This window comes from Rhamphochromis longiceps, linkage group LG7 (assembly GCF_057381845.1).
Source record: "Rhamphochromis longiceps isolate RC_006_pf linkage group LG7, R_longiceps_female_GT1.1, whole genome shotgun sequence".
Taxonomy (NCBI): domain Eukaryota; kingdom Metazoa; phylum Chordata; class Actinopteri; order Cichliformes; family Cichlidae; genus Rhamphochromis; species Rhamphochromis longiceps.
Genome location: NC_140563.1, coordinates 68,748,537 through 68,769,671, shown reverse-complemented (window position 1 = coordinate 68,769,671; position 21,135 = coordinate 68,748,537). Strand labels below are relative to the sequence as shown.

Sequence of the window (21,135 nt, the reverse complement as noted above, 5' to 3'; positions counted from 1 at the left end):
GTTTTAAACCGTCCCATTGTTTCCTGGCTTTATGTTCAGGGTCGTTGTCCTGCTGGAAGCTGAACCTCCGCCCCAGTCTCAAGTCTTTTGCAGACTCCAAGAGGTTTTCTTCCAAGATCGCCCTGTATTTGGCTCCATCCATCTTCCCATCAACTCTGACCAGCTTCCCTGTCCCTGCTGAAGAGAAGCCCCCCCAGAGCATGATGCTGCCACCACCATATCTGACAGTGGGGATGGTGAGTTCAGAGTGATGTGCAGTGTTAGTTTTCCACACACAGCGTTTTGCATTTTGGTCTCATCTGACCAGAGCAGCTTCTTCCACATGTTTGCTGTGTCCCCACATGGCTTGGGGCAAACTGCAAACGGGACTTCTTATGGTTTTCTGTTAACAATGCCTTTCTTCTTGCCACTCTTCCATAAAGGCCAACTTTGTGCAGTGCACGACTAATAGTTGTCCTATGGACAGATTCCCCCACCTGAGCTGTAGATCTCTGCAGCTCGTCCAGAGTCACCATGGGCCTCTTGGCTGCATTTCTGATCAGCGCTCTCCTTGTTCGGCCTGTGAGTTTAGGTGGACGGCCTTGTCTTGGTAGGTTTACAGTTGTGCCATACTCCTTCCATTTCTGAATGATGGCTTGAACAGTGCTCCGTGGGATGTTCAAGGCTTGGGAAATCTTTTTGTAGCCTAAGCCTGCTTTAAATTTCTCAATAATTTTATCCTTGACCTGTCTGGGGTGTTCTTTGGACTTCATGGTGTTGTTGCTCCCAATATTCTCCTCTGAGGCCATCACAGAGCAGTTGTGGAGCTGTTTTGCAAAGAAGAATGCGCAAGGATTTCAGTCTGTAGATGTGCAAAGCTGGTAGAGACATACTGTAAGTGTCACAGAAATGGCTTGTGTATAAAGAAGTTTAATAGATGGTTCCAGCAGTTAAAATGTTCTTGATTGTACATTTCTGTGGTCAATATTGTAAAGGTGTGTTTATCTTGTATAGGAGACATGTTTATCTTGTCACAAAGAACAAGTTGTTACACCGCTATTATTGCGAGGTTTGGGCGTGATAATATAGGGTCGAGCCACGATCGCCCCATATATAAATATATATATAGTCGACCTTAATCTTGCAGAGAATGTGATGATTTTGTGGATAATTAAAGTCAGTCATATATCCACAAACACAAAAAGCTGAAAGTCAGTGATGCTGCTCGGTTTGCAGTCCTGAATATCACGACACAAGCAGGATCCACTGCACTGTTAATGTGAGCTGTGTTATATTGCTGCCTCTGTTCGGTGGTGTCGAGCCAAATGGACTTTAACGTGTGTTTGAACGAGCTGACGGTTCACTCGTTAAGCTGAAAGAAAGATGCTTTAATCACAGCAGTCACACATGTGTCCACTGCACCATCTGGAACTCTTCTTGTTTACACTCGTAATAACACAAACACTAAATCCTGCTTCTCTGTGCTGTTGTGTAGCAGTGTGTACACCTGAGACTGTCACCTGTCTGTCTGTCCTGCACTCTCTCTCTGTTTCTTTCTCTCTGATTGTGGAATAAAAGTATGAACATGTGTTTATAAGTTACACTTGTGTTTGAATCCTGCAGCTTATCACACATTTGATGTCCATGTGTGACGACTGCAAGTGTCCAGAGTGAGGACAGACTGAGGGACCCACTGCTGCACATCATCTGTGAGGCTTTGCACCCCTGATGATCCACCAGGACAAACTCGGCAGTGTGTGAGGAAGAGGAGGAGGAAGAGCCAGCAGCAGCTGACAGATGGAGAGAATAGACAGACTGTTCCCTGTTTGTGAAGGACTGCTAGGAAAGTTTAACATAACTGTCTGTGCTGAATCAGTCTTATTAGGTAATGTTCACATAATGTGATCATCCCAGTGTTTCCAGTGTGGGAGAAAGTACTCAGAGTACTCAGGGCCTTCAAGTTACACACCATGAAAGGCAGCAACAAGTTTAATGTTCAGAAACCTAAAGTCTGTATCAGCAGCAGAATGGAGCTAAAATAAATGTTGGTTTCAGTTCTATGAAGCTTTGAGTATTTTGGATCAGTAGCTGCTGTGTTTGTTGCATCATATTGCTGTAACTGTTTATATGCTTTATATATTCTGAGCTAAGTTGATCTATAGTGTTACATCATATTCTATAAGGATGTTATGTGTTTGTAGACTTTCTGCCCAGTTTGACCCATTTAGCAGACGTCAGCCTGTTTAAGGCTCTGATGTCTATTCTGTGTGACTTACAGCAGTTATGACATGGTCTGATTTTCTCACCCAATAAAGGAATATTTCATATATCAGTCTACTCTTCATTCTATCAGACACAGTTATCACAGCTCGTACATTTGCTTTATACACATATGTAAGCATTGAGCCAAATGTAATAATGCCAACGTATTAAACGAACAATATTTGTCTCTTATATATAACACATCTGTATACACACTGTCACAGATACTCGTCTTTGAGTGAAGATTTAAGGTGATAGGACATATAAACAACTGTTCAAGCTCACTGCTGTAATATATCATAATAATCTGACTATAACTTTAATATTGGCCATATTATATTTACATTACCACAGTGAGATGACTTTAGTCTCATGACCAACATCAGCTAATTGTTATTTACTAGCTAATCTTAAATGACTGTTCAGCACAGGAATGAAGCCCAACAATCATGTTTTACGGTCCTTTGGTCTCAAATGAACAAAACATGTTCTCCTTCGTTTCTGTCACACAAAGCTGTATGACACGTTTCTCGCGGTTAGTATCATGGTTGCTAGGCAACCTGAGCAGCGCGACGAAGGCAAGACCGTCCTATTTCACAAGCCTCTCACTTCCGCACTTCTCATACTTATAGTACGCACCGTGCGTAGTGCGCGTACTTCAAGCGTGCAGACCCTGAATTGGGACACAGCCTAGTGGTGCCGAGCTGGCGCACCGAGTAGTTCCTGTTACCTGCTGTGTGTCTGTTTTTACAGGTAAGCTGGGTTCCAAATAATACATATGTGATAGACAACAGTAGCAATCGAAAAGCTAGAGAGCCAGTTCACGAGTTTAAGGGTTGATAACGACGAACCACCACCAGCTGTTGCTAAAAGCACCTTTGTTAGCTAGCAAAGTATTTACAAATAGTTCTCCCGTTCATTGATCTGAGCATGCGCAGAATGATCCACAGCGCTCCTTTGATCTTCTCGAACGATCATCGTGACGTCACGGCGACATCACAATGATCCTTTGAGAAGATCAAAGGATCATTGTTTTGTCACAGCGACATCGCATTCTCTGCCACGCCCACCGAGTCTATAAATAGGAGCTCGTTCAACAGTTTACAGCAGAAAGAGACAGTTGTTTGAGACACAGCTACCCTTTGACACCCTTGAGCCTTAAACCTTTACAAAAATGTCACAGGCAAGAGCAGATCCGTTAGACCAACTGGAGCGTACGAGAGAGGAACTCCGGCATCAAAACGCACAGCTCTGGGAAGAAAACGCACGACTCACCGAAGAACTCGCACGAGTCAATGAAATGTGCATAGACTTCAGTCACGATGTCACACGACACATTCAAGAAAACACACGACTCGGTTGAGAAAACACACGACTCGGTCAAGAAAACGCACAACTCGAGCTAGAAAACGCACAACTCGAGCTAGAAAACGCACAACTCAGTGAAAACTACATAGAACTCAGTAAAGAACACATAGAACTCAGTAACGATGTCACACGACACATTCAAAAAAACACACGACTCTGTCGAGAAAACACACAACTCAGGCAAGAGATGGCAGAACTCAGACAAACTGTGGAAAATCTTCAGCGCCCAGCGGTACGGGAACAAGAGACAACAGAAAGAGAATCGCCTGGTTCGTGGGGTGTAAACCTACTTAAAGTAGGTTTAACTGTTGCCGGATGTGCCATTGCGTTTCCTGCAGCTTTCTGGGTCGCCTCTAAGATTTTCAGCTGAAGCGAATGTCCCGCTCTGTGGGGTCTGCCTCGAGGCCGGCGTCCGTCTGGGTCGATCCTTAATAGTCGTTTTTGCTGAGTTCTCATTGCTTCGAATCACGTGTCCATACCACCTCAGGCGGGATTCGAGCATCTTTTGAACTCGAGCCACAGTCCACCGACCTGTCATAAATACGCTGTGCTCTCCTTTATGTTTGATTTAATTTTGCCCCTCACCCCCCAACCAGTCATGGCAGAAGACCGCCCCTCCCTGAGCCTGGTTCTGCCAGAGGTTTCTTCCTGTTAAAAGGGAGTTTTTCCTCTCCACCGTTGCCAGAGTGCTTGCTCATAGGGGATCATTTGATTGTTGGGGCTGAATTTTTGGATTTCATTTAATTGGCTTAAACTGAAAAATCTAAAAATTCATGTGAGGGCTTCACATAGTGGAGAGCACTACATTTGCTAACTGCTCTTTGTTTATTTGTAGATTTTGTAGTTCTTCCTACTACAAAAACTACAAATGAAAACAAGGCAGTTAGCAGCAAATGAAAATAAATAAAACACTTAAAAAAATCTGCTACTGCTCTGTGTGTTTACTTCAGTGAACACTTGTATGTTTTTGTGTTAGAAGATTATAGATTGTCCAAAATGTCCTACAGCCTGCCAGAGTACGAAATGAGGATAAAACAGGAAGTTTGACAGCAGTGAGTTCCTGCAGCGACCTCTCGTTTCTCTCCTCAGTGCTGCATGTTCGTGAACGTGAGCCTGGACGCGAAGGACGCGGTGAAAACTCTGAGCGCTGCAGTTCGGCTCCACCATACGGCAGGTGTCGCTCAGCAAAGCGATGCAGAAAAACAACAGAAACACCAAATAGGACAGATGTTTCAGGCACGAGACGTCCCTGGGCTTTCTGAGGGGACAACAACAACAATAATAATAACAATGTGCAGTAAAACATACACTCATTCTTTTCATTTATTAAGTTCCTGTGTTGTGTTGTTTGTGTTGTGCGTAGTGCCGACGCGGGACAGTTTGCAATTGTGTAGTGCTGTTGTTCTAAGTGTGACTGTGCAATGACAATAAAGAGTCTCTCGTCTCATCTTGACGATGAGCTCGTCCACCACAGCACTGAATCCAGCTCAGTTACAAGTTACAAAAGAAAATCATTTTTACTCGAGTACTAAAATTCATATTCAAGAAAACGCATGTTTCAGCTTCATTGCACGAGGCAGAGCAATTACGTTTCAGCGGACATCATGGCGTCCGCGTGTCCAGCTGTGGAGAGGACTCTTCTTTTGCCTTTCTTATCTTTACTAAGTAGAGACGTACAGGAAATAGTTGAGAGGGAAAGGGCCGGACTCAAACCCGTGCCGCTGCGTTCCAGCCATGTGGCATGTGGTCACCATGAGCTGAGCTCAGCCGACGTCAGAGACGCCTTTGAGTCAAACGTATGACACGTGTCCGTCTGTGGTCCTAGCTGCTGCCTCCTCGCTCCTTCAGCAGCTGCTTGAGGACACTGGACTGTTTCAGCGCTCTCAGGTTAGAGATGTCCTCCGCGATGACCGGGATCTCCTCGCCACGATGCTCCTCGTCACCGTCGCCTTCCTCGCTGTCAGAGAGCGTGCACAGGAGAGCGTCGTTCTCGTACGTGGGGAAGTAATACCTGCGGAGCGAGACGACGTTTAGTGCTCAGGCTCAAATTAGTCCCAAAAAGGACGCCATTTTCCTCAGCTGATAAAAATACTCCAAATGAAGTGTAAACATCTGTGGCGTTGACCACGTTCATCAGCAGCTGTACGCCAGCTTTAAAGCCCGCGCTCTCATTGGTTAATTCTGCAGGCGCTTCCTTAAACCTACTGCGGCTGGTCCCAGGCGGACATCTCTGGCAGTTTCATCACGTGACCTTCAGCCGCGATGTGACGCAGGGCGTCCGCCCGGCAGTCGAACATCCGCGTGCAGCCGTAGCAGCGGCTCTGATGGATCTGCCGCCGGATGAAGTTCACCAGTTTGACCTGCTGGTAGAACTTGAGGTCTGAGGGAGGACAGAACATTAGAAACACTCAGAAGGAAGAAATAGAAGCAAACTGCGCTCGAATTACCACGGCGATTTCACCCACTGAGCTCGGTCTTAAGGAGGTGGAGGTCGAAGCCATGAGCCTCCTGCAAACACAAAACAGAAAGATGTCAGGGTCACGCACGCGACGCCCGTTACAGACTTCATAAATAACAAAACCAGAAAGCAGAGAGAAACTTTTCTGCCTCTCAGGTAAACTCGTCACTCGTGAGCACAAACTTAGAGTCACGTTTGGGAAACTGGTTCTGACTTTAAACCAGAACGTTTAATCAACGACAAAATCGGACTGCAGTCGACGTCCAATCCTAGATTTATTTATTGTTCACGAGTGTTAAGTCTAATTGTTGAATGTTGTCATCGTGTTTCTTAAATTTGTACGGTCTGAGTTCAACCTATAGGATCAAGACGTTCCTTTGTCTCTGACCTCTCCAGCCACTCTGTGCTGGGGGAGCTTTTATTGCAGATGCATCCTGACAGATCTGTTGTGAGCTTCCTGCTTTTATGACACACACACACACACACACACACACACACACACACACACACACACACACGTCTTAGAACCATTGGGGGGTTTTACGTGGGAGGTGCTTGTGTTGTATTGTGTATTGTAACTGCCATGTCAATAAATAGCTACGGGGGAAGCTGCTCTTTGAAGGACTTCGGGCCTGAGACAGGACAGGGGCGTGGGCTCCAAGAGCTGGTTCTTGACCAAAGACTTCCCTCGTTAGCGAGTGAAAAACCGGTTGAAGATGTTCTGTTATGTCTTGTTTCCTTCATGATGAATAAGTCTCTAAACTAGCGGGGCCTGTGGAAACACAGACCCAACAACGAGGAAACATTTTTATTTGCTCGTTAAAGTTTTGACAATCATGTATTTATTTGGAAACTTTTCAAAATAAAAGGCGCTTCATTTTAAAAGCTCTTCAGCTTCGGTCCGTCTGTGTGTGAGGGCACTTTCTGAGTAAAATCCATGTTTTGTGCGAACGATGGATTCATATGTTTGCAGAGACCTCAGGAAGCAGATCGTTTCCTGTTAGTGTGCACTGTCTCCGTTCTCCCAGAAGCCTTTGCAGAATCGTTTCAGGGATGAAAAGCAGAAAACGATATTTTCCTTCTCTGAAACTTCTACGTTCCCGTACCTTCATATGCGCGTAGATCTGCTCCAACGTCTCCGATTGGTGATCACAGAACAGACACACTGCAGAGACCGGATGAGCCTGCCAGTCCGACCAATCACTGCGGACGATACAGAGATGACACGAGCAGACATTTACACAGGATCAGAGGAGGACTAGGAAGTGGACTTGATTGAAACTTTTGCATCCAGGCTGACACAGTAAATAAGAATATTATCAGGAGGGACAACCCAAGGTTCAGTATCTGGGATCGAGCCGGGGATCAAACCTCCAACCTTTCGCTGCACCTCCTGATCCACAGCTACCCCGAGCTCACAGCACCTGGTTCAGCACCTGGTTAGCGCTGGAGATCAATTTTTCCTCATGTGATCCTTCAGCGTGGTTTTATCTCGAAACGTTTTCTCGCAGTACAGACACTGCAGACTGAAGCGAGGGGAGCAAAATGAAAAGGCGCGCGAAACAAAACTTAACGCTGTGAATAAAAAGCAACGATTAGCGTACCTGTCCAGTTTGTCCTGCAGCGTGTCGAGGAACTCGCTGCAGTAGACGATGTTGTCCGGCAGTCCGATGCTGAAGGAATGCTCTCTGGCCATGTGGTTCAGCAGAGACGACCTGGAAACAGCACGTGGAGCCATTTTTAATAAACAAAAGAAAACATCAGCTGACATCATCACTGTTAGCACTGCGCTGCAGTCCTTTGGGCTTCGTCCAGAAGTTCCCATTTGGACAAGACTTCAAGATCCACGCAGCGTGCCCATAGTGGCAGACAGAGGGAAGCAGCCTCTCTCGCCATGGGCCGCTGCATGTCCAAATGTGAGGAGACCCGGAGCGGACGCGGGTTATGTCTCTCGGCGTCCTCCCGCAAGAAGCTGGAGGTGGTGCCTGTGCAGAGGGAGATCGAGCATCTGCGAACCAACACAGTGACTGAAAATGGATGGATGGAAGCTTAACTGGAGGTAAGACACAGATCCACACAAGAACTGTGGTAAACACCAGTGAGTCACACCTTCATGCCATTCATGAACCAGCGCACACCTGCACAGGTCTCAGACCTGACCCTTAGCAGGAGAGGAAGAAGGGTGAGGAGCTGCACTGGTCTCAGATCAGCTTCTTGGTTCAGGCTCAGACATGTCACTGAATGATGTTTATGGAATTATGCGTAAAAAGCAGCTTTTTGGGGGTTGGATCATAAGAGATGACTACAGGAAGCAAAGAAGCTTTTAGTCACATGATTTCAGGAAGCTCTACCTTCTGTCTGCTTTAATCTAACACACGTGAGGTTTCCAGGACTGATGGGAATCCCGCGGCGCGTTACCTGTTTCCCGGGAACTCTTCGCTGCAGAACATGCAGAGACGATGGAAGCTGCTGTCGTCTCGCTCCTTCTGCTGCTGCTCCAGGACCTCCTCCTGTGGGAGCACAGAAGAAGAGCTCAGAGGAATTCTTCAGAAAACTACCTCAGAGTGCTCAGATATTTAAAGTGCAGAGGTTACAACGACACAAAGCGTGTCAAATCACTCAAATCTGCAATTTTTCTGATTTTTCCTGATTTTCAGACTTTGCCTCAAAATAAAGTTTAAAAGAAACGAAACTTCCAGCAGCACAAGATTCACTCAGGATGCTCCGAGTGTCACGTCTCCTCACCAGTCGTTTCTGCTGCAGCTTCTCTCGGAGGACTCTGTCTTCTGGAAGGACGTCACACAGCAGGAAGTAGTCCTCCTGCTTCTCTGTCAGGTCAGCGAGGAAGAAGAGTTTTTAATGAGTCATTAATCAGAGCTGGAGGAAGTGTACGTGGTTCACTTTGAAAGGTCAGGTCCTCTGTGGGTTTGAGTGAACTCACCGACTGGGCCCGTGGAGTTGGTTTTGATGACGCTGCAGAAATCTGTGAGCGGCTGCTCGAGGAATCTGCCCTTCCAGTACAGCAAGTACCTGATGGAGGAAACTCGTCAGTAAAAACCGACTCACAGCCAGGTTTACCGGCGCACAGAAACACTTCGTCACGGTTCATAAAAGCAGCACACTAACAGGCGTGGACATGCTGGACTTGTTGTATATATTTATACTTGTAAGGTAAGGGTTTCCCCCCATCACCCCAAATAATTACAGGAAGTCTTTGGTGAAATGATCGAGTTCCAAATGCTAAAAACATCCAAACGTGTTCCCGAGAGTTAAACGAGTGAGCCGGAGCATGTGTGGCTCGTACTTTGGGACGTCTGCGATGAGTTTGACGTCGGCGATGACAAGCTTGTGCTCCATCAGCAGGTGTCTGAGGAGGACGTCTTTCCGCGGCGGTGGGACGGACTCAGAGCAGAACAGGCAGACCAGCGGCTCGGAGCCGGGACATTGAACACCGGGAGGGCTGGAGATGTCAGCCGGCTGATCGGGGAAACACAGCGGCTCCAGAATGCTGTCCTTACCTGAGAAAGCAGAAGAGAGACTACACCTTATATACCACACACACTCTACTCCAGACCAGGTGAGTCAAAACCAAGCGGAAGCGAGAATGTACAGCCTGGCATGAAGAAGCATTTCCCTCTGATCTACAAAAATCTGTCTGTATACAATTATTTTCATCACCCGTGGGGACAAAACTATGATCTAAAAGTAAAAAAAATAAATTAATTAATGAATTAAATAACTCATTAATCGAACTCAGACTTTACACGCTGTTAAATCCTGAATAAACTTCACAGCTGTCAGACTGAGTACTGACTGAATATAGAGATTGCTGTATAATCACAGTTAGCAGCCCAGCTATTTCCTAGCCTGCTAGCTTAGCCGGGCGGGTTCCCGCCTGCTTTTCTGATTTTTTTTAGCCTTTTTTCTGCTGATTGTGGATTCCCACAGACTCGGAGAGTCACCGACACCCAAACCTTTGCACGCAGACCACCAGATATCAGCATTAAAGCCGCGGACACGTTTAAAAGGTCACACTTACCGTCTTTACTCGGCTCGCTGGCGGCCATGTCTGGTGTCACGTGGTGCAAATAACACAAATCGAACCAATCGGAGGCCGTAAAATGCCAACGAAGCGCCTTCGCGGACCCCCGGTAAAACACGAATTAGAAAAGGTGCATTCAAGTGGTTCAAGGAAATATAAAAACTCAAGTTTCGATAGCTGAAGGTTAATTAATGTGAATGAAGTTGACTAACATGTAACGTTGGACGTTGTTGCATATATATAGCAAAGAATATAAATCACATGAACACTCAGATCCTCAAGATATAGCTGAGCGTGTTCTCTGAACATGAAAGTTTAGTGTTCATAAATCCCCATTTATTAACATTACATTAGCATATGTGTCCTCCCCTCTATTACAAATTTTTAAATGAAACGTTATTTTGAATGTGTACCATGTGTACAGGTGTAAGGCTCCCTAAAATAAAAGTCTGAAAATAACATTTGAGTTTCTGTACAGGGGGGCACAAGAAGGCTGGATATGGTGCAAATTCTTAAATAAATGACCCAAGTTTTATACGTGAAGTCAGTTTTAAGGTGGAGTGGCTGCTGATGACACACAGCTTGGATTCGGGAATTCACTGGAAGCACGTTGTGGTCAAAGACCACTGGGGGGCACAAACAGCTCAGTGTTCATCCTGCAGTCTGACTCTGTTATTCTCAACAACAAAAAAAAAACTATAGATAAAAGCTATGACAGCAATACTGCAGAAATAATAAACCTTTCTCCCTTTAAGCACAGAATGAAAATATGAAAACACACTGTCAGCTGTTTTTTTTAAATATTGCAAATACATACATGATGTGATGTCATGCCATGGTGATAATCTCATATATGACACGTTATTATGACTCTGTAATCACCGAAAAGTGCTCACAGTCAGTCTTTGTGACTGCAGTTTGTTAGTCCAGCATAAAGAACAAAGTATTTCACAAACACTTTTAACCAGTATATAAAAAAATATTTTGAGTTTTAAAAGTTCATGTTCACTGGCGCACACACTACCAGACACTCCTTCTCCATGCTTCATGGTGGGAACCATGCATGTAGAGACCATCGTTCACCTTTGTGGAACCAAAGATCTCAGATTTGGACTCATCACACCAAAGCACAGATGGTCTAATGTCCATTCCCTGTGTTTCTTGGCCCAAACTAATCTCCTCTGCTTGCTATTTGACCATAAAGGCCTGATTCACACAGTCTCCTCTGAACAGCTGATGTAGAGTGTGTCTGTTACTGGAGCTCTATGTGGCATTTATCTGCGCTCTGATCTGAGTAGCTGTTAACTTGTGATTTCTGAGGCTGGTGGATGAATGTATCCTCAGCAGCAGAGGGGACTCTGGCTCTTGCTTTCCTGGGGCGGTCCTCGTGTGAGCCAGTTTCTTTGTAGCGCTTTATGGTTTTTGTGAAGTTTTTGCAATTTCCTGGATTGACTGACCTTCAGTTCTTAAAGAAATGACAGACTGTTGTTTCCTTCGCTGATTGGTTCTTGCCATAATATGAATTCTAACAGTTGTCAAATAGAGCTGTCAGCTGTGTACTAGGCCTGCACAATAAATAAAAAATTTATTGTCATCGCAATATCAAGATGTGATCAAGATGGCGCCGAGTATGGCAGCCTCGTCGCGAGCTCCCCCAAGCAACGGCTTTTTTCTGTGTTTAATTTTACTTTTCCTTCATTTTTTCGCGAGTAGCACATGTCTCCTTGTGTACGACCGACAAACCTTACTGGACATAAAAGACGGTCTTTCTTATAACTTTCCGGAGTTCAAGTTTTGCAACACGGACCCTCCGTTCGCAGACCCCCCATTCATCTCACCTGAGACGCCTTTGTTCTCTGGCCCTGGAGGCCGCAAACGCCGACGCAGAGGGAGAAGATCTGGCGTTCTGGTTCGACTGAGACGGCGCACTAACAGACCACCGTTACCCAGTTTATTACTGGCTAATATGCAGTCTCTGGAGAACAAGCTGTGCGAGCTTCGGGCACGGATCTCATTCCAGCGAGAGATGCGGGACTGCTGCGTGATCTGCCTCACAGAAACCTGGCTATCGGACAAGGTACCGGACTCCGCAATACAACTACCGGGGTTCTCCGTGCACCGCGCGGACAGGTCACAGGATCTTACTGGGAAAAGCAGAGGCGGTGGTGTGTGTTTCATGATCAACAACAGCTGGTGTGATTATGCGAACGTGCACCCGGTCAAATCCTTCTGCTCACCGGACCTGGAGTACCTGATGATTAAGTGCCGGCCATTCTGGCTACCGAGGGAATTTACAGCAGTGATTATTACGGCTGTTTACATTCCCCCACAAGCCGACACTGACCGAGCACTCAGGGAACTGTACAGCGCGATCAGCAGCGAGGAAACCGCACACCCAGAGGCAGCGTTTATCACAGCCGGAGACTTTAATAAGGGAAACCTGAAGAAAGTCTCACCCAAACTCCACCAACACATCCACTTTAACACTCGTGGAAACCGGCAACTCGACCACTGTTACACCTCTTTCCGGGATGCGTACAAAGCCCTCCCCCGCGCCTCATTCGGCCAATCAGATCACTGCTACATCCTGCTCCTGCCCGCCTACAGGCAGAAGCTGAAACAGGAAGCTCCAACCCGGAGGGCGGTGCACTGTTGGACGGACCAATCGGAGTCTGCGCTGCGGGACTGTTTTGATCACGCGGACTGGGAAATGTTTCACGTGGCCGCCAGAGACATTGATGAATACACAGACTCAGTCTGTGGATTTATCAGGAAATGCGTGGAAGATGTCGTCCCACCCAGAACAGTTAAATCCTTCCCAAATCAAAAACCCTGGATTAACGGAGATGTTCGCGCGGCACGGAGCACCGCCTTTGCCTCCGCGAACACATCGGACTACAAACACGCACATTACCAACTCCGGAAGACGATCAAAGCAGCCAAACGTGAGTACAGGGACAGGGTGGAGCAACAGTTTGACAACCCTCGGAGTATGTGGCAGGGACTAAACACGATCACAGACTTTAGAGGGAAAACCAGCACACCGCAGACCACGGCCTCTCTGTGTGAGGATCTAAACGTATTCTACGCTAGATTCGACACAGCGAACACCATGAGACCGGACAGTGTGCGCACCGCGGATGACGTCAGTGCGCACACTGTGTCTGAGGAGGATGTGCGGAAGTGCTTCAGGAAGGTGAACGCACGCAAAGCTACTGGTCCGGACGGGATTCCCGGCCGCGTCCTCAGGTCATGCGCGGCTCAGCTGGCTGGAGTGTTCACGCACATCTTCAACCTTTCCCTCTCTCTGTCTGTAGTCCCAGCCTGCTTCAAAATGGCCACCATCGTCCCTGTACCCAAATCCTCCACCATCTCCTCATTGAACGACTGGCGACCTGTAGCCCTGACCCCCATCGTAAGCAAATGCTTCGAGAAGCTGGTCAGGGACTTCATCTGCTCTGCACTACCCGACTCACTGGACCCTCTACAGTTTGCATACTGCCACAACAGGTCCACTGATGATGCCAAAGCCCTGACACTACACACTGCCCTGTCACACCTGGAGAAGAGAGACACGTATGTGAGGATGCTGTTTGTAGATTACAGCTCAGCATTCAATACCATCGTTCCCTCGAAGCTGGACAGGAAACTGCAGGATCTAGGACTGAGCAGCTCCCTCTGCAGCTGGATCCTTAGCTTCCTGTCTGACAGACGCCAGGTGGTCAGACTGGGCAGCATCACCTCATCCCCCATCACACTGAACACTGGTGCTCCACAGGGGTGTGTACTGAGCCCTCTCCTGTACTCACTCTACACCTACGACTGCACAGCCACTAACAGCTCCAACATCATCGTGAAGTTTGCGGACGACACTACAGTGGTGGGTCTTATCACCAACGGTGATGAGACAGCTTACAGGGAGGAGGTCAGCGCCCTGACCCACTGGTGTCAAGACAACCATCTCACCCTCAACGTCGCAAAGACAAAGGAGTTGATAGTGGACTTCCGGAGGTGCAGAGAAGTACACACCCCCATCACCATCAACGGCGCTGCTGTGGAGAGAGTGAGCAGCTTCCGGTTCCTTGGCGTACATCTGGCTGAGGATCTTACGTGGTCAGTACACACAAACAAAACAGTGAAGAAGGCGCAGCAGCGCCTCTTCTTTCTCAGGAGACTGAAAAGATTCGGCATGAGCCCCCGCATCCTCAGGACCTTCTATCACTGTGCCATTGAGAGCATCCTCACTGGATGCATCACCACCTGGTATGGCAACAGCACCGCCTACAACTGCAAAGCTCTCCAGCGAGTAGTGCGGTGCTCTGAACGGATAATTGGAGGTGAGCTTCCCTCCCTCCAAGACATCTACAGGAAGCGGTGCCTGAGGAAAGCGGGGAGGATCATCAAGGACTCCAGTCACCCCAGCCATAAACTGTTCAGACTGCTTCCATCAGGAAGGAGGTTCTGCAGCATCCGGTCCCGTACCAGCAGACTGAGAGACAGCTTCTTCCATCAGGCCATCAGACTGCTGAACACGTCATAGACACCTCAGCTTCACTACTGGAACTTTAACATTATGCACTCCACACTGTATATAAATGCCACTTGTTTTGCACATATTCAACTCTGTATATTTTATATATTTTATTATTATTGTGTGGATGCTTTAAGCATCCACACTATTGAGTTCCTGTTTCTCTTTATTCTTTATTATTATTATTATTGTGTGGATGCTTTAAGCATCCACACTATTGAGTTCCTGTTTCTCTTTATTCTTTATTATTGTGTGGATGCTTTAAGCATCCACACTATTGAGTTCCTCTTGGGACTTCCGCACACTTTTTGGCACTTAACTACTTCCACAATTTTCAGCCGATTTTCACCGTTCAAATTTTAAAATATTCTGCTATTTCTGCTAATTCCTGCTATGTCTTTTGGTATTTTTCACTATTATACTTTTTAAAATATTAAGCTTAATTTGTCCCATTGAAATGAATGGGAAACTTCTGCAATTCTGCTAAAATTTGCTTGTTTCTGAAACTTAACTACTTCCTCATATTTTCACGTAGAACAACCATTCAAACTTTAAAATGTTCTCAAATTATTGGGCTATTCAGGTATGATTCAGCTTTTTCAAATCTTTTACCGTTTTACCTTTATGCCTCTTAAAGTTTTCAGTTGCAAAATTGTGATTTTTCACAAAATACATGCATTGTTATGGTTGCTATGCACTTGGCTTCCAGTGTGCCACTGAAGGTTTTGCAGTCTTCTCTTCATGTCCGAACAACTTCTTGCTACTTGCTCAATCTTCACTCAACTTCCACAAATTATACATCAAAACGTAGGTATTTTTGCTGGGTTTCCGAAAATGTCACTATCATTGTTGTGGGATTTATAGAATTTTGGCAAATCTCCTCAGACCAACACAAAGTCGCAAAACTCTCCATTGAAAGTCAATGGAGAGCTTGTTCAAAATCACCGCTTGATTTCTGTAATGAGAGGCATATTCGAATCGTCATATCTCCTTAACGAAGCAAAGTTAAGACATAAGGCTTGTCCCAGTATATCTTCAGACACTCCTGACACTCACAATTCAAGAATTATTTTCTCACCTATTACCGTTCTGAAATGAGTTAGACTTGTTTGAGGGTAGGAAATTCGTCCTTCGCTCAGATTTCTTCAGATTTCAAACTCTGGAAATGAACCACTTTTTTCTCTCGTCATATCTTTTTAATGGATTTCCACAGAGACCTGAAAATTTCCATGATTGTTCACCAAAGCCTGCTGTCTCTTACGGTGAAAGAATGATATTGATACTCCAAATAGATTTAGAGTTAGAAAGCGTTGTTTGAGGGCAAGTCAAGGCAGTTTTTGCTTTGCTCTACTCAGTTATGGTGCATTAGAAGTCAATTATCTTTAATAATTCATATTTTAATGATAAATTGTCAACACTTTAAGAGTCCCCCATCTCTTCTGAACAAAACGGTGTAAGAATGACCGTTCTAGCCCCTACGGTTAGGAAATTATGGTCATTTGTTTGAGGGGAGTTGTCATTATGAGAAATAGACTGCAAAAATCCTGTGTCTCTCTGTGCTGCGGGAAAAAGTGCACAGGCTCTCTGATTGGTGGATTCAAATTCAGCAGCTCCAAGGCTGCTTGACTGAGCTAGAAACTTACTTCTCTGTGTGTGTGTGTGTGTGTGTGTGTGAGAGAGAGAGAGAGAGAGAGAGAGAGAGAGAGAGAGAGAGCCTTTTTATGGGATGATCTCATTGTAAGATTCAAATTCAATATATTTAGACTGGTTGACTGAATTGGATCTTGTGTGTATATTTTTTTTTTGCCAATTTTTTTCATTTAACAAGTATATTTGAGGGACCCTTAGCATGTTCAGCATTTTTTCAGCTGTCCATTTTGCTTTTCCAATTTTTCTGTTTAAGTTATTACTATTGTGCTAAATCATACTATTTCTGCTATTTTATAAGATTTGTGCTAAATATAGTATTTCTGTCAAATTATAGTATTTGTGCTAAAACAGTATTGATTTAAAATTACAATATTCATAGTTCATCACAGTGTCTCTGGTAAATCACAGTATTTCTGCTCTGTTGTACTATTTTTCTAAATCATAGTGTTTCTGTAATGCTTAAGTATTTTTGGCTAAATATATTCTTTCTGTTATCTTATACTATTTCTCCTAAATTCTTGTATTTTTGAGAAGTTATCATGTTTCTGGTAAGTTACAATATTTCTGCTAAGTTCTGCTATGCTATTGTATTTCTGCCAAGTATTATGTTTCCTCTAAGATATTGCAGTTCTGCTAAGTTATTCCATTTTAGCTAAGTTCCTTTGCTTTTGCAAAGTTTTTACAATTTCTGCAACTTTTCAGCTTTTTCAGCTAGTTTTTGCATACAGCTTCAGCTTTAAGCATCCACACTGCATTTTCGCAGGAAATGCAAATCTTTCTAGTTATTATTGTGTGGATGCTTTAAGCATCCACACTATTGAGTTCCTGTTTCTCTTTATTCTTTATACTTTATTCTAGTTGCTTCCGTACACTTTTCGCCGTTTAACTACTTCCACAATTTTTGTGCTATTTTCACCGTTCAAACTTTAAACTATTCAGCTATTTTTGCTAATTCCTGCTACGATTTTTGCTATTTTTAACTATTATACTTTTTAAAATATTAAGCTTTTTTCCTTTAATTTGTCCCATTGAAATGAATGGGAAACTTCTGCAATTCTGCTAAATTTTGCCTGTTTTTGAAACTTAACTACTTCCTCATATTTTCACCTAGAACAACCATTCAAATTTTAAAATGTTCACAAATTATTTGGCTATTCAGGTATGATTCAGCTTTTTCAAATCTTTTACTGTTTTACTTTTATGCCTCTTAAAGTTTTGAGTTGCAAAATTGTGATTTTTCACAAAATACATGTGTTGTTATGGTTGCTATGCTCTTGGCTTCCAGTGTGCCACTGAAGGTTTTGCAATTTTCACTTCATGTCCGAACAACTTCCTGCTACTTGCTCAATTTTCACTCAACTTCCACAAATTATACATCAAAACGTAGGTATTTTTGCTGGCTTTCAGAAAATGTCACCATCATTGTTGTGGGATTTATAGAATTTTTGCAAATCTCCTCAGACTAACACAAGGTCAGAAAACTCTCCATATAAAGTGAATGGAGAGCTTGTTCAAAATCACCGCTGGATTTCTGTAATGAGAGGCATATTCGAATCGTCATATCTCCTTAACGAAGCAAAGTTAAGACATGAGGCTTGTCCCCGAATATCTTCAGACACCCCTGACGCTCACAATTCAAGAATTTCTTTCTCACCTATTACCGTTCTGAAATGAGTTGGACTTGTTTGAGGGTAGGAAATTCGTCCTTCGCTCAGATTTCTTCAGATTTCAAACTGTGGAAATGAACCACTTTTTTCTCTCGTCATAACTTTTTGTTGGATTTCCACAGAGACCTGAAAATTTCCATGATTGTTCACCAAAGCCTGCTGTCTCTTACGGTGAAAGAATGATATCGATACTCCAAATAGATTTCGAGTTAGAAAGCGTTGTTTGAGGGCAAGTCAAGGCAGTTTTTGCTTCGCTCTACTCCGTTATGGTGCATTACAAGTCAAATATCTTTAATAATTCATATTTTAATGATAAATTGTAAACACTGGAAGATCCCCCCATCTCTTCTGAACAAAACGGTGTAAGAATGACCGCTCTAGCCCCTACGGTTTGGAAATTATGGTCATTTGTTTGAGGGGAGTCCTCACTATGAGAAATAGGCTGCAATAATCCTGTGCCTCTCTCTGCTGCGTGTGTAAAAAGAGGCACATGTTTTGGCGGGAAAAAGTACACAGGCTCTCTGATTGGTGGATTCAAATTCAGCAGCTCCCAGGCTGACCTAGAAACTTACTTCTCTCTCCCTGTGTATTTTTTTGCTGATTTTTTCATTTAACAAGTATATTTGAGGGACCCTCAGCATGTTCAGCATTTTTTCAGCTGTCCATTTTGCTTTTCCAATTTTTCTGTTTAACTTATTACTATTGTGCTAAATAATACTATTTCTGCTATTTTATAAGATTTGTGCCTAATATAGTATTTCTGCTAAATTACAATATTTCTGCTTTTTATACTATTTGTGCTAAAACATAGTATTTCTACTAAATGTAGTATTTATGCTTAATCATACTATTTCTGCTTTTTATGGGATTTGTGCCTAATATAGTATTTCTGCTTTTTATAGGATTTTTGCTCAAACATAGTATTTCTACTAAATGTAGTGTTTATGCTTAATCATCCTATTTCTGCTTTTTATAGGATTTGTGCTTAATATAGTATTTCTGCTAAATTATAGTATTTCTGCTTTTTATAGTATTTGTGCTAAAACATAGTATTTCTACTAAATGTAGTATTTATGCTTAATCATAGTATTTCTATATATTTCTGCCAGGTCCCCAGGCAGCCAATCCTCTGTGAGGACTGAGAAATTCAAATTTTCAAATCAGGGCCTGCACGGCTTCCCAGCCAATCATATATGTGTCCTGAGGCATTCAAATTTGCATATTGGGGCCTTCATGGCTTCTAAGCCAGCCAATCATATCTGAGGGCTGAGGAATTCAAATCCACAAATCAGGAACTGCACAGCTTCCCAGCCAGCCAATCATGTATGTGGGCTCCAGGTATTCAAATTTGCATATTGGGGAATTCGTGGTTTCTAAGTCAACAAGTCATCCATGTCATATATCTCTAAAAATTCATATTTTAATGATAAATTGTCAACACTTGAAGATTCCCCCATCTCTTCTGAACAAAACGGTGTAAGAATGACCGCTCTAGCCCCTATGGTTAGGAAATTATGGTCATTTGTTTGAGGGGAATCCTCACTATGTGAAATAAACTGAAAGAAGCAGGTCTATGTCTCTGTGCTGCGTGTGTAAAAAGAGGCACCTGTTTTGGCGGGAAAAAGTACACAGCCTCTCTGATTGGTGGATTCAAATTCAGCAGCTCCCAGGCTGACCTAGAAACTTAGTCCTCTCTCCCTGTGTGTGTGTGTGTGTGTGTGTGTGTGTGTGTGTGTGTGTGTGTGTGTGTGTGTGTGTGTGTTTAGTGGGAGAGAGAGGATCCTGCCCTTATTTGACAGCATGTCATTGTAGGATTTAAATTGAACATAGTTAGACTGGTTGACTGGATTAGAGCCTGTGTTTGTGTGTCCCTCTGTGCATTTGTGTTTCAATAAGTTATTACTATTCTGCTAAATCATAGTATTTCTGGTACTTTTCGGTACTTGTGCTAAATACAGTATTTCTGCTAAATCATACTATTTCTGCTTTTCATAGGATTTATGCCTAATATAGTATTTCTGCTAAATTATAGTATTTCTGCTTTTTATAGGATTTGTGCCTAACATAGTATTTCTGCTAAATTATAGTATTTCTGCTTTTTATACTATTTGTTCTAAATTATAGTATTTCTGCTTTTTATAGGATTTGTGCTTAATATAGTATTTCTGCTAAATTATAGTCTTTCTTCTTTTTATAATATTTGTGCTAAAACATAGTATTTCTACTAAATGTAGTATTTATGCTTAATAATAGTATTTCTATATATTTCTGCCAGGTCCCCAGGCAGCCAATCCTCTGTGAGGACTGAGACATTCAAATTTTCAAATCAGGGCCTGCACAGTTTCCCAGCCAATCAAATAAGTGTCCTGAGGCATTCAAATTTGCATATTGGGGCCTTCGTGGCTTCTAAGCCAGCCAATCATATCTGAGGGCTGAGGAATTCAAATCCACAAATCAGGGCCTGCACGGCTTCCCAGCCAGCCAATCACATATGTGGTCTCAGGCATTCAAATTTGCATATTGGGGAATTCGTGGCTTCTAAGTCAACAAGTCATCCATGTCATATATCTCTAAAAATTCATATTTTAATATTAAATTGTCAACACTTGAAGATTCCCCCATCTCTTCTGAACAAAACGGTGTAAGAATGACCGTTCTAGCCCCTACGGTTAGGAAATTACGGTCATTTGTTTGAGGGGAGTCGTCACTATGAGAAATAGACTGCAAAAATCCTGTGTCTCTCTGTGCTGCTGCGTGTGTAAAAAGATGCACCTGTTTTGGTGGGGAAAAGTGCACAGCCTCTCTGATTGGTGGATTCAAATTCACCAGCTCCCAGGCTGACCTAGAAACTTACTTCTCTCTCCCTGTGTGTGTGTGTGTGTGTGTGTGTGTGTGTGTGTGTGTGTGTGGTGACAGAGAGAGAGAGAGAGAGAGAGAGAGAGAGAGAGGCTTTTAATGGGATGATCTCATTCTAAGATTTAAATTCAATATATTTAGACTGGTTGACTGAATTGGATCTTGTGTGTGGGTCTCTCTGTGCATGTGTGTTTCCTCATGTGTACATATTTGTGATTGTGTGGCTGTAATAAATTTTTTTGCAGATTTTTGTCATTTAACAAGTATATTTGAGGGACCCTCAGCATGTTCAGCATTTTTTCAGCTGTCCATTTTGCTTTTC

General features: G+C 43.8%; 2 protein-coding genes across 9 annotated transcripts; both read right to left on the bottom strand.

The window, feature by feature from the left end:
• Window positions 1–4,914: 4,914 nt before the first annotated feature.
• Window positions 4,915–7,266, bottom strand: LOC146666875 (zinc finger protein 277-like). Its single transcript, XM_085415011.1, has 4 exons — window positions 7,174–7,266; window positions 6,075–6,117; window positions 5,815–5,989; window positions 4,915–5,620 (listed from the first exon to the last, which is right to left on the bottom strand). The coding sequence occupies exons 1-4, from the start codon at window positions 7,177–7,179 to the stop codon at window positions 5,431–5,433; spliced, it is 414 nt and encodes a 137-aa protein (XP_085271137.1). The 5' UTR covers window positions 7,180–7,266; the 3' UTR covers window positions 4,915–5,430.
• LOC146666874 (zinc finger protein 277-like) lies at window positions 7,173–10,234 on the bottom strand. 8 transcript variants are annotated; one of them, XM_085415010.1, is made up of 8 exons: window positions 10,107–10,234; window positions 9,372–9,585; window positions 9,009–9,097; window positions 8,813–8,895; window positions 8,486–8,577; window positions 7,672–7,782; window positions 7,504–7,593; window positions 7,173–7,270 (listed from the first exon to the last, which is right to left on the bottom strand). In XM_085415010.1, exons 1-7 carry the CDS (start codon window positions 10,132–10,134, stop codon window positions 7,521–7,523), a joined length of 690 nt encoding a protein of 229 aa, XP_085271136.1. In that variant the 5' UTR covers window positions 10,135–10,234; the 3' UTR covers window positions 7,173–7,270; window positions 7,504–7,520. The 8 variants fall into 8 exon arrangements, 6 of the variants coding, with proteins under 6 accessions (XP_085271136.1, XP_085271132.1, XP_085271131.1 ...); XM_085415009.1 differs by having other exon boundaries at window positions 7,183–7,270; window positions 7,492–7,593; XR_014912815.1 differs by having other exon boundaries at window positions 7,439–7,782.
• Between the last annotated feature and the right edge of the window lie 10,901 nt (window positions 10,235–21,135).

Coding starts and splice junctions, on each gene's coding strand:
- LOC146666874 (XM_085415006.1), bottom strand. CDS start 10,134: ATGGCCGCCAGCGAGCCGAGTAAAGACG. Junction 9,098..9,371: donor CTCATCGCAGACGTCCCAAA/GTACGAGCCACA, acceptor TTCCTCCATCAG/GTACTTGCTGTACTGGAAGG. Junction 8,578..8,812: donor AGCTGCAGCAGAAACGACTG/GTGAGGAGACGT, acceptor GTGCTCCCACAG/GAGGAGGTCCTGGAGCAGCA.
- LOC146666875 (XM_085415011.1), bottom strand. Junction 5,990..6,074: donor CCTCCTTAAGACCGAGCTCA/GTGGGTGAAATC, acceptor GTCCTCCCTCAG/ACCTCAAGTTCTACCAGCAG. Junction 5,621..5,814: donor TCCGCCTGGGACCAGCCGCA/GTAGGTTTAAGG, acceptor CTCGCTCCGCAG/GTATTACTTCCCCACGTACG.